Source organism: Lactuca virosa, chromosome 1 (assembly GCF_052849685.1).
Source record: "Lactuca virosa cultivar CGN04683 chromosome 1, Lactuca_virosa_CGN04683_v6, whole genome shotgun sequence".
In the NCBI taxonomy this organism is placed as follows: domain Eukaryota; kingdom Viridiplantae; phylum Streptophyta; class Magnoliopsida; order Asterales; family Asteraceae; genus Lactuca; species Lactuca virosa.
The window spans coordinates 136,010,141-136,022,230 of NC_136426.1; the positions used below are offsets into that span (position 1 = coordinate 136,010,141).

At 35.6% G+C, this 12,090-nt stretch overlaps 2 protein-coding genes across 3 annotated transcripts; both read right to left on the bottom strand.

Moving 5' to 3' along the window:
* Positions 1 to 6,768: 6,768 nt before the first annotated feature.
* LOC145158537 (non-specific lipid-transfer protein-like) lies at positions 6,769 to 7,616 on the bottom strand. The gene is made up of 2 exons (XM_079077425.1): positions 7,208 to 7,616; positions 6,769 to 7,006 (listed from the first exon to the last, which is right to left on the bottom strand). Exons 1-2 carry the CDS (start codon positions 7,540 to 7,542, stop codon positions 6,997 to 6,999), a joined length of 345 nt encoding a protein of 114 aa, XP_078933551.1. The 5' UTR covers positions 7,543 to 7,616; the 3' UTR covers positions 6,769 to 6,996.
* A 548-nt stretch (positions 7,617 to 8,164) lies between these two features.
* On the bottom strand, positions 8,165 to 10,956 carry LOC145158543 (guanosine nucleotide diphosphate dissociation inhibitor At5g09550-like). 2 transcript variants are annotated; one of them, XR_013737284.1, is made up of 9 exons: positions 10,594 to 10,956; positions 9,906 to 10,166; positions 9,640 to 9,818; positions 9,482 to 9,544; positions 9,181 to 9,278; positions 8,968 to 9,092; positions 8,796 to 8,857; positions 8,420 to 8,502; positions 8,165 to 8,331 (listed from the first exon to the last, which is right to left on the bottom strand). XR_013737284.1 is itself a non-coding variant. In XM_079077431.1 (9 exons), the coding sequence occupies exons 6-9, from the start codon at positions 9,051 to 9,053 to the stop codon at positions 8,304 to 8,306; spliced, it is 294 nt and encodes a 97-aa protein (XP_078933557.1). In that variant the 5' UTR covers positions 9,054 to 9,092; positions 9,181 to 9,278; positions 9,482 to 9,544; positions 9,640 to 9,818; positions 9,906 to 10,166; positions 10,594 to 10,952; the 3' UTR covers positions 8,165 to 8,303. The 2 variants fall into 2 exon arrangements, 1 of the variants encoding a protein (XP_078933557.1); XM_079077431.1 differs by having other exon boundaries at positions 8,796 to 8,892; positions 10,594 to 10,952.
* Positions 10,957 to 12,090: the final 1,134 nt, after the last annotated feature.

Below are 12,090 nucleotides of genomic sequence, written 5' to 3' on the forward strand. Positions count from 1 at the left end.
CACAAAATTGGCACAAGTGTGTGAAAATAAGAGTGGGCCGATTTTAGTGTGCATACATATTCTCTCAAGTTCTTCCAAGGTGTTTTGGTGATTTGTGATTCCATTTGAGGCTTCCACACTATTGGGGCTAAGATCTTAAAGCTTGAAGACATCAAGCTACATCAAAAGGTATGTCATCTAACTAGAACTTTGTAGTATAGGTGCTTCATAATATGCTAGTTAGGATGAAACCTTGGAATAGTTAATATTTGCATGTATAATAGAGAAAACATAGATCCAAGGTTTATAGGGTTGCATGTACACCATAGGAGTGTTAGAATGCTCAAAACCCAACACATGCAACCCTAGAAAACCTTGGATCTATGTTTGTCTAAAATACATGCAAAATATGATTTCCAAGGTTCATAATCCTATCTAGCATACATGGGGAACTTTTAATCTAAAACATGGCTAGAATTACATACCTTGTAGTTGATTTGATTCCTTGAAAACCTTGAGAGCCTAGCACCCCAAGTGTGATGCCTAAAATGCTTCACACAACACCAAATGCTTTGGAATAACTTTAGAGTATGTATAACACTTGTATAAATCGGCTTGACCTCTCTTGTTCTTAGTGTAGCCGATTTTGGTGAGTATCATGTTCCTTATATAGTGTGTCACATCTAGGGTTACACCATGCAAACCCTAATGTGACATGACTCTTCATTTCCATGACCCATGAGTTTGTAACTCCTATGGAGCATCCATGGAGCATCTTATGGGTTTTACCCAACTTGATAATCCATGGAGCCTTTTAGCCCACTATACAAGTTATGGATGATTTACATAATCAACCCATATATTTAATTAGTCGTCTTTTGATCACTTAATTAATTCTTGATCAATACTAATTAAATAATACTATTAATATATTAGAACTTATAATATATTAATAAACCACAAGTGTTATTTCTCTCATTTTTAGTCTATCCAAATGCATGATACCATGCAACCCAAATGGACCATGTCGGGTCGGGTCAAGTACATACTAAATATAGTTATGGACTTAGACACCTTATCCAACAGAGGGATGTCGTAATCCATCTTGCAAAATATTTGAAGGTAGGTAAATGACGATTTACCAATTTTCACCATGAAAAACGAAATTGATTTATTAGGTTTTAGATGAATTGAAATTCCTAGATACTTTTGAGACTCGTTGAACTTTTCAATGGCATGTTTAAATCTCGATTATGCCCTTCAAGTTTGTGACTGGGATACCGAGGATCACAAACAAGGTGTGAATAACCATACAAATATACTTGGTACTCTTAATGTCATTTATCACCTAATCGATGTGCCGGTTAACCACACACGCTCCATCGATCTATGACAAACATTAAGCCACCCTCTGCCACCCTTACTAGTCCATGTTAGTGTGCCAGTTAACCACACACGCTCCACTAACGACTTGGTAAGGTGCAAAGTGTTATTTTATGGGTTAGCATCAATTTCACATTTTCCTAAAGTAACTAAGATTGGGAATTTATAAAACATTTAGTTACTTTATATTTATCATTATAATTTTAATGAGAATTATAGTTTTTGTCCTACCGATTTTGCTAACGACCCTCCACCAGTCAAGGAAGCGGTGGGTGAGAGTGGACATCCATTAAGCTGCCATTTTATAGGCAACAACCTTATACCCCCCTTATAGACCGGCTTCGTGAATGAGACCTACTAACGGTAAGACTGACTTGTTCTTATATATATATATATATATATATATATATATATATATATATATATATATATATATATATATATATATATTATTAAACTTATAATATTATAATAGTATAAGGGTTGAATTTTAAACTTTTAAAATTCTAGGTTTTGGAATTAAAGTTTTAATGTGTGACTTTACGAATTCCAAAACTTGAGGGAAAATTTTGAAACTCTTCAAAACTTTTCAACTTCATAACATATGAGTTTAATGGTCTTTTAAAATGAGACTCTTCATTTTTCTATAACCTATGATTTTTTAATGATTCATTTAAATGGAAAAACTTTTGGAATTCCATAACTTGAGGACAAGTTTTGGAGTCCATTAAAATCATCAAGAACAACAATTCAACTAACAAGAATGTTCAAGTTCTAGATTAAACTCATATGATCAAGGCAATTCAAATCAAATAAATTCCATGTAATTTGGATTAATCATATAAACTAAAATAAAACATGAAATTTTGACAATCACCTTACAAATGGATTAACATGATCATTACCATATCTTAAAAACATATTTTTATGATTCAAACAATCTGGGATAATGATCCGATCCATTTGGGGCCAAAAAAATCGTTTTTCTGCACTCAGCACAGCCAACTCGGCGAGTCCATGAACTGGACTCGTCGAGTAGCTCAATTTGTACATGGACTCGTCGAGTCTAGCAGGGGACTCGGCGAGTTCATCAGTCAGGAGGCAAAAAAATTCGATTTTTCCAACTTAAAACAACAAGTAGCATTAAGTATAATTGAAAGCAAGCCTAGTCTTTGATAGCACTGATGGGTTATGAGCATACTAACACTCCTAAGGTGTTCATGCAACCCTAAATACATTGGATCTATGTTTTCACTATTATACATGCAAACTTGAAGTTTCTGTATTAGCCTAACTAGCATATAAAACTTTGATACATAGTGAATAAAACTAGTTAGGAAACATACCTTTTGTTTTGGTTGATTACTTGGAGCTTTAAGAGCCTAGCACCAATAATGTGAATGCCTCAAATGGAATCACAAATCACCACCAACACTTGCAAACTTTGGAAGAGAACTCTCTAGCTCACAAAATCGGCCTTTCCTTGTTAACTCACTAGGGTGCCTTTTTCTTGAACCAAAGGGCTTCTTATATAGTGTGCACATTAGGGTTACACCATGTAACTCATGACTTTCCACATCCCTCATGATCCATGGGTTTTAACCTCCATGGAGCACCCATGGGACACCACATGGGTTAAGCCCATCATAAGGAATTATGGATCACTAGCCCACTTTATAAGAATGAATGATTTACACAATCAACCCCTATATATTTAATTAGTCTCTTTTGACCACAAAATTAATTCCAAATTAATTATTGATCAATACTAATTAAATAATATGATTTCATATTAATATATTATAACTAATAATATATTAATAAATCATACATATCCTCTTCTCAAAGTCCAAATTGTTCCGGTGAAGTGCAACCCAAATGGACCATGCCAAATCATGTCAAGTATATACCAAATATAGTTATGGACTTAGACACCTTATCCAACATATGTTTCAAATATGACATGCACGTTTTAATGAGCCATGCAGGTTTTAAGTAAGCCATGCAAGTTTCAAGTAGGCCATGTACGTCTCGAGTAGTCCATGCATATTCCTTAGGTGTCAGGCCCGTCTCTATGTTGATCGTTCATGCATGTACCATCTTTGCTTTCTTGATTCTCAAGTCATCATTCTCTCGCTTGTTTCTCAATATTGATATCATCCTATTTATACTAGGGTGTTATTCAAACCTTCTGAGCCCACAAGATGGCCCATGCAAGCCCTACTACAGCCCATTGATAAACCCTAGAAACCTCCACCTATAAATACTTCACTTCTATTTCTCATTCTTGTTTTCTAACTCTCTCACAGATTCTTGCTCTCACACCCATTTGGAACATCTTCTAGCCGCAATTCCATTTGGAGCAACTTCAGAACCTACATTGAACCTTGGAGCAACTTTATGATCAAGTACCCCTTTGAGGCAAAATCGAGACTTTTTGTTGTTGGAGCAACATCAATTTTTTTTGGAGCATCTTTGGTCTTGGCGCATGATCAACACCTCACAGAAGAACCCTGGCGCACCTTCGGTCATGGTCCACCCCCCCCCCCCCCTCGAAAGTTCCTTGGCGCAACTCCTTTTGGTCCAACTCCCATTCGTAGGCCGCTTTAAGCATCTCCTCCCCTTTGTAAGATCTTCTCTGTGCAAACTCTTCTTGGTCCAACTCCCCCTCGCAAAGCCCTTGGCGCAAACTCTGCTTGGCCCAACTCTCCTCTCTTCGCATAATCTCTTGGCAAAACACCTGCTTGGCGCAACTCCTGCTTGGCACAACTTCCCTCTCTCCCCTCACATGCTCCTTCTTGCGCCACTCACCTTCTTGCGCCTTACACCCTCTTGTGCCACACACCATCTTGCGCCACACACCCTCTTGCGCCACACAACCTTTTGCGCCACACACTTCTTCTCCTAATTTCTCCATCTCTCCTTCTTGTGTCATTCGATACTTTGAACCCAAGGCACATATTTTTTTTGGCGCAACACTCTAGCCGAAAACGCCTCCCTTACTCCACATTCAACCCACGAGACCCTTCTCTACTTGCGACATACTCCAAGAGTTTATAATTGTACCACACCCAAACCTCATATCTTGCTCCTCACTCTGCCCTAGCTAAAAAATACCTTATAAAAGTCTCAAATCGTGAGCCCTTGCCGCATTTTCTCATGTCCATTCCGATCCACAGCCATCATCGATTTTTTTCGCAACATACCTTTGGCGCACCTTCTTCATCAATCATACCTTTGGAAAACATCATCTTGATCCAACCTAACTTGCGACATCACGATCCCTTGGAGCAATGCAACATCACCCATTCTCTTGTCTTGGCGCAACTTGAAACAACATCAGAATATTAACGCATCTAAGATCAAACTATTGGCGCAGCTTCTACTCATCCAATCTCATCTTGCGCCATCAACCAAAATCCTTCTTGTGCCATACCTCAGTTGTACCATAAGCTACTCTAACTAAACCTTAGTTTCGTGCAACTTGATCTTGTTTGACACTCTTGGTGCAATTACAACTCTTGTGCCACACTCCCTCTTGCTCCACCTACTCGTTGCATCCCACCCTAGCCGAGATACTCTACAAAGTCTTTGGTGCAACATTGAAGTATACAACAATACCTCTTGGCGCAACATCCTTTTTGCATATCTCCATAATTGAGAGCACAGCTGCGCCAACTCTTCTTCTATCATGATCGTCAAGCAAAAAAACAAGGATACCTTTCTCTTGTGCCATCAACAGTTGAAGCAACATCACTTGGTCTCAAAACCCTACTTGTGTCATTCACAATCCCAAGGTGAGCATTATGATTTTTTAATCGATTTTTCTTTTTTCAAAACCCTAGTGATCGAATTTTCTTTATCAAGCCCTAGTCTCTTATGTGGAGCATCACTAACTTTTTGTGTTGGAGCATCATCATTGTAGCACACTCTCTCGTGGACCATCTCCAAAGTCTAGGTAAGCATCATCATCTTGGTATGAAACCCTAGTTGTCAAGTTTTTTTCTTGAGCATCATCATGTGTTGTATGTACAATACTTATTTATTATGTGTACATCATAACCTTTTTGTTGATAACTCTATGCTCAGTCAAAACCATCAAGGGTTTCATCATCATTCTTTGTTGAGTATCACATTCCTTGATCACTTTAGGTAAGTATTCATTCTCTTTCTTTTCGTCAATGATGCTCATGGCATACATACCATTTTTTTTTTTTTGCTTCTCTTGACATAACATAGATTTTAAAAAAAAATTCAAGTGTCATTGTCAATGTGTGCACCTCTATCTTTGTGTTGTTCATTGATTCAACAAGACATCAACCGGTAAGTTATATCCCTCTTTCCTTTTCACATAACCTCATGTGATAATATTGTCTTTCCTTCGTTGATGACTCGCGTGTTCATTAGTTTATACATACCTTCCTACGTTCAGGTTCCCCTAGTATTGGTCTATCACTTTTTCTTTATGAACACCACTTCTTGTTGCAATCATATTGGGTGAGCATCACACTCTTTTACTATTCTTTTTTTGTTGATCATTGATTCACTTTCACATACCATGCTTAGGTTACTTATTGTTGATCCTTTGATCATATCTTTCCTCTGAGCATTATACTTATTGGTGCATATGTTGCTTTTCCATCTTCAAGAGTCTATTACCTTCACTCTTCTTCCTCAAGGTAATGTCTCTTTTGTTATCTCTTTTGATCTTACTTCTCATGCATCATTCATTTTTTTTAAGATCTAACAATTTTTTTCTTTTCCAAATCTATCTAAATCCACACACTCTTCTATGTGTTCTTGGATTTACATATATAGTTGTCAGTTACTGTCTCTATGATACATATTCTCTTTGTTAGTATCTAAAGACATCATCGTTTGATATGTCATAGTTATCATAGGCCATGATTTAGCAGTTTACTTGATCCTTGCACTTTTGCTATGATTTAATAACATCAATTTTTTTGTTGTTTTATATGGCATCAAGTCCTTTCTCTTTTATTCTTACTTGTTACGTCATTCACTTTCAGGCCTATACTTAGTGAATTTCAAATTTGCAGATTCTTCCTATTTACCCCCCCCCCCCCCCCCCTTTTGTTTTTCCTTGGAATTTAGTTAAGGTTATATGTAAGGAGTAAAGCTGCTGACATATAAACACACAACACACACTATTTACGTGGTTCGGTCAAGATGACCTACATCCACGTAATAGAAGAGATAGAATTGAGAAAATTGATGTGATACTGTTTCTAAGATGACTCTGTGCTTAAGACACGCATTTTTATATTTTGCTGGACCTCAAATAAGTTGGTTTATTAAAAGTGCAGCCTCAAACCGGTCCTCTCTGTGTGTCCAAAAAGTATTGCGCTTAAAGCTTAGCACGTGTAAATTAATAAACCTTTGCAGTTATTAAGAAAAAGACAACACTGATATATTAAAAGTAAGTAGAGGAAGGGACATAAATAAGACGATGACATACAAATATTACATGCATATAGGCACCAGTCAAAAGGCCGTACAAATCATGCATAACCGTATGCGGTAATATATGTCTTTTTCAATCAAAATAGTGCTCTCCATATTTATTGTAATTTATATATGCTTCTAATCTTCGGAACATGCATTAAAATCACCTTACTGCACCCTGCAAAAATCACCAAATGCCAAGCAAAATCAATACAACTAATGTGTGTTCATGCAATATTTAATCCAAATAGATGTCTACGTAAATTTGTAACTGATAAAAAATATAAGCATATATATATATATATATATATATATATATATATATATATATATATATATATATATATATATATATATATATATATATATTTGAACATACTTGGAACAATCAGTGCTAGGACTGATCTTGTAAGGGATGCTGACACCACACTTGCCGGGGAGGCTAGCAGCGTTGCCAAGATTGACGCCACCAGAAGCACTCTTTAAACAACCGCAAGCAGTCTGACGATCAGGAGTTGTCTTTGCAGCGCTATTGAGTGATTTAACCCCACTGCAACATGCCGGTGGCACAGCACCACCATTTTTTAGGTAGGGAATGCATGGAGATAAGCTACTTACCACCTGACCACAGGTAATAGCAGCCTCTGCATAGGGTGCAGCCACCACCATGCAAGTTAGTACTACACATAAGACCATCATTGCCATCCTTGCCATTTTTCAAGTTTAAAAGCACAAAAGTCGTAGGAAACTTATATGTGATTGAAAATGTAGTTGGTGCAAGAAACGTTGTACGTCAAAGGTATTTATAGCAATTTTTGTCCATGCCTATGTATGTGTGAATGGATTCGTTGGTTGGAAGTTGGATTTAATATTAATTGAACCTTCAACGCCTTCGATGGAGCTCGCTTTTAATTGTAGGGCATAGCTATCACTTTCCATTGCCGACCAAGTTTGGGCTTTTGGATATACAAGAAAGGAGACCTATAGGGACGACAAATGTCATCTTTATAGGTTATATAAAGTCATCTCTATAGGTGGTTGTGACGACACGTCGTCCCTATAGCCTTCGTCGCTATAGTCCCGTCGCAATAGATAGCTTGGGTCGTCGCTATAGATATTGTCGCCATAGATACTTTTTAGAGACGACATATCGTTTTTGTTGGTTCGTGGTTGTCATCCCCATTGCTGGACCTTTAGAGACGACACGTCGCCCCCATAGCTACACCTATAGCAACGAAATGTCGTCTCTAAAGATATTGTATGGAATTTACATTCAGCTTCTATTTTTTGTTTACTTTTCCAGTTTTCTCAAATACGAAAGCGCAAAAACACTAAATTTAACCACAAAAACATTAAATTATACAATATCAAAACATTTGAATATCTTATACAATTTTTTACTAAAACATACTACATAATTTGAAATTGTTTAACGGTTTCATACAATATCAAGAAAACTGATTGTGTAGCCATGTTTACTTGTTTGCATCACCATCTTCAGACCTGAAAACATACAATTGGGAGAAGCTCATGACTTGGAGAAACTTTTGCAAGTAAGATGAAACCAAGATGGTTTGAAAGGCCTACTCACATGTGAATCCCCACAAAAAATAAATTGACCTTGCTGTCCACAACTATTTTATCTGTTAATCTTCCTGTGCTAAAATTGAATACCTAAGACAATAATTATATAAAAAAATGAGACTATAAAATGTACAAAATAAAACAGAATTTCACACAAAGAAAAGAATTGATGATGAGACAACTTTTATTTGTGTGATTTTTAGAATGTACAACAGTAACTCTATATAGTAATGTTGTTTTAAACAACCAACTATCTGAAGTGTCTACTTTAGTCCCTCTCTTAGGCTTTCAGTTTATTTGTGTGATTTTTTTTATTAGAAATATTAATAACAGAGAAAAAATAAAATTAGAAAAGCTACGTCAGCAAGTGAAGTTTTTATTACCGTTTCTAGATTATCTGTTTCCGCTTCTGTTGTCACAAAGGCAATGAACTTTCCCTTGGGTGCTACATTGTGAGAATATGAACAGTAAAACAAATACCTAATGAAAAAACTTAAGAGTCATTTGAAAATTTGTAAATATGTTATTATTGAGGGGTAAAAAAGTAATTATTACATGTCAGATTTACGGCCTAGTTGTCTTTGGGGTAGGATGACTTGGGTTGAATGAGCATCATTAGTGTGTGGGATGGGGTGACTCATGATGCAAATAGCACGTGCTACTTTTCCAACTGCTTTTACCTATTTCAACAAATGAGATTTTTTTTTTTAATTTTAATTCCTACTGAAAAAGGTAAGATTAAAAGTTTATTAAAATTAAATTTTATACCTTATCAGGTAAATATGAGGGATCACATACTGCTTTTTTGCATTTTGCAGTTTCTCCTTCTGATGTAACACCAATTGCTTTCCATCTTCAAACTCTACCTGTTTTTTGAAAGTAATGGAATCTATCAATGGAATTGGAATATGACAAAGGGTATTTTGGTCTTTTTTTTAAAAATGATGAATGAAATGGAATGAAATTGAATTCCATTCACTCATGAAACATGGGATTTGAAGGAATCTAACAAAATTGAATTCCATCCTTGGAATGGAATGGAATCCAGAATTCCAGTTCTGTGGATTACCTTGCATTCTGGTTTGTTGAGCATGTAGGTGCCACCATAGACTGCACTCAAACGAGCAAATGCCTGAAAATATTTATCAGATAAAGTCAAAATATTTTCAAATAGCAAATTAAATAATTAAATAATTAAATAAACGAATCTTTTGTTATTGATTATACCTGAGGTAATTCTCCTAGTCCATAGAGAGGGTAGATATATGGAGAACCTCCTACAAACCAAGCTAATGACTCTGCATATAGCTATTCAGGAAATATAAAATACTATCACACAATGAGAAAAAATAACATCACTGCCCTTTTGGAATATCCGAATAGATGGATAACCTTGTATGTGGTTCCTGAAAACCAAATAGACCAATCAATATGATATATCTTTAAAGCATTGTATTCATCAAAATTAGGGCTTAAGGTTTAGGGTTTCTTACCTTCTACACAGGTCAACTTCTTCAGTGCAGTCAACCCTCCCCATAATGATACGGCCATCTATTTCTGGATCATGTCTAGGAACACAAAGGTGAGTCAGCAAGTAATAACCATTTAGTGAACATCAAGTAAAAATGGCAATCGCCTGGTTCCAGGACTACTCATGTGGCTAGGTGGCTAGGTGACTGAAACTTCATTCGATTCTCCAGCCTGGTAATAAAATTGTGATAAGCCACATAACCTTTGCCATTGCATCTCCAATCCTACACACACCACAATTATGCAATTCAAAAGCATAATAAACAAGTATGTATACAGGAATTGCATAAAAACCAAGTACACACACAAGAATCACATAAAAGGAAGCCGGTAGTCAAAATTATAGGTTTTAGAAGATTACCAAGTTATACATACAACAGATTGACATGATTTCAGCTAACTCTGTTTACATCACATAGTTATCGAGATTTGTAAAAACAAAGATGAGGTTCAACAATAATATAACTTACCTTGAACATACAATAACCTTGTTGCAGCCAAAGAAACCGTACAGAGCAAAATTGAAAACAAATCTCTATCGAATTTAAGTTTGTCGTCGTCATCATCGTTCACTTATATCCCAATTCCAGTTTAAATTAAATAATTGCTAACATATACCTCAATTATAGGTTCAAACAGAGAATTACTAACCTGGTAGCCGGTGTAGGGCTTGTATTCAATAGTAATCGTAATTGGATGTGAAAAGGAAGCCGATAGTCTGAATCGGTGGCGTTAAAACTAATCAACGTTGTTGAGCCTAATGGTGGTGTTCAACAACTAGCATGAGAATCCATGGAGAGAGGAAGAAGATGCACGGGGAATGGGAGGTGAGGAAGTCGCCAGAAGAGAAGATAATGGTCGAAATTAGGGAAAGGAGATTCTCCGATCGAGAGTGAGAGAGAGAGAGATAGAGACTAATGATTGATTGTGTGTGAACGAAACAAAGGAGGTTGTTCTCCTAATTTAAGTCGTAGAAAGATATGGGATGACAAGTCGTCCCTATAGCCTTCCCCAAAACACGCCTAATCCAGTTTCCTTCTCTCTTTAATATGATGAGACGGCTGTAGCTGCAAAAGTCAAAAAAAAAATATTGTCAACTATATCGAGACGAAATGTCGTCCCTATAGGATATCTATAGAGATGACATATGTCGTGTCCCTGTAGACCTTGTCTCTGTAGATGCTTATTGTTGTAGTAGATCTTCAATTCTATATATCAAAAACTAGTTTTTACTTTTCCTCCCAACAGAATTTCATTGTAACATTTCTCACTTGCATCCGATATCACCAAGCCATACCACTTTTATCGTCGTTAACTACCGTCGAACATCTCTACATTGACCTCCTTTACAACCGAGCATACACCACCACCAGTTGAAACCGCACTAACAAAGCTATTTTTTAAGACGGTTGTAATTGTTTTTTTGTGCGGTTTCCACAATATCTTTTGGTGCGGTTTTGGGAAACCGCATCAAGAAATGCTTTAATGGTGCGATTTTGGGAAACCTCACTAACAAAACTATTTTATGGTGCGATTTTCATATTTTTTGATGCTGTATATATTTACTAAGACGGTTTTAGAATGGACCACATTGAAAAATAACAACCATTATATATATATATATATATATATATATATATATATATATATATATATATATATATATATATATATATATATATATATATAATAATAATAATTCAAATAAAAGAACTAAATAAAGTGGAAAACGTGAAAACAATTCTCAGCCAAACATTTTTATTAATTAGTTTATTTTTTGTAATTAATAAAAATTATTATTAAAAATTAGTATAATAATATATAAGGGTAAAATGGTCAATATATTTAAAAATAATTATGGAAATTAGATATATATATATATATATATATATATATATATATATATATATATATATATATATATATATATATATAGAGAGAGAGAGAGAGAGAGAGCACAGTTCATTTGAAAAAAAAAATATAGATCTTGAGATTCAACCTCAACCACGTATTTCTCAATTACCGCTCTAACGCTCCAACGTACCGGCAACAACGGGGTATGCCTAATCATAAATGATCATATGGCAGAGAGGTATAATCATGTTTATATGTATACACCTAATCATAAATGATCAGACATATATGTAT

Coding starts and splice junctions, on each gene's coding strand:
- LOC145158537 (XM_079077425.1), bottom strand. CDS start 7,542: ATGGCAAGGATGGCAATGATGGTCTTATGTGTAGTACTAACTTGCATG.
- LOC145158543 (XM_079077431.1), bottom strand. CDS start 9,053: ATGAGTCACCCCATCCCACACACTAATGATGCTCATTCAACCCAAGTC. Junction 8,893..8,967: donor CTAGGCCGTAAATCTGACAT/GTAATAATTACT, acceptor TTTTTTCATTAG/GTATTTGTTTTACTGTTCAT. Junction 8,503..8,795: donor AAACAGATAATCTAGAAACG/GTAATAAAAACT, acceptor TTATTGTCTTAG/GTATTCAATTTTAGCACAGG.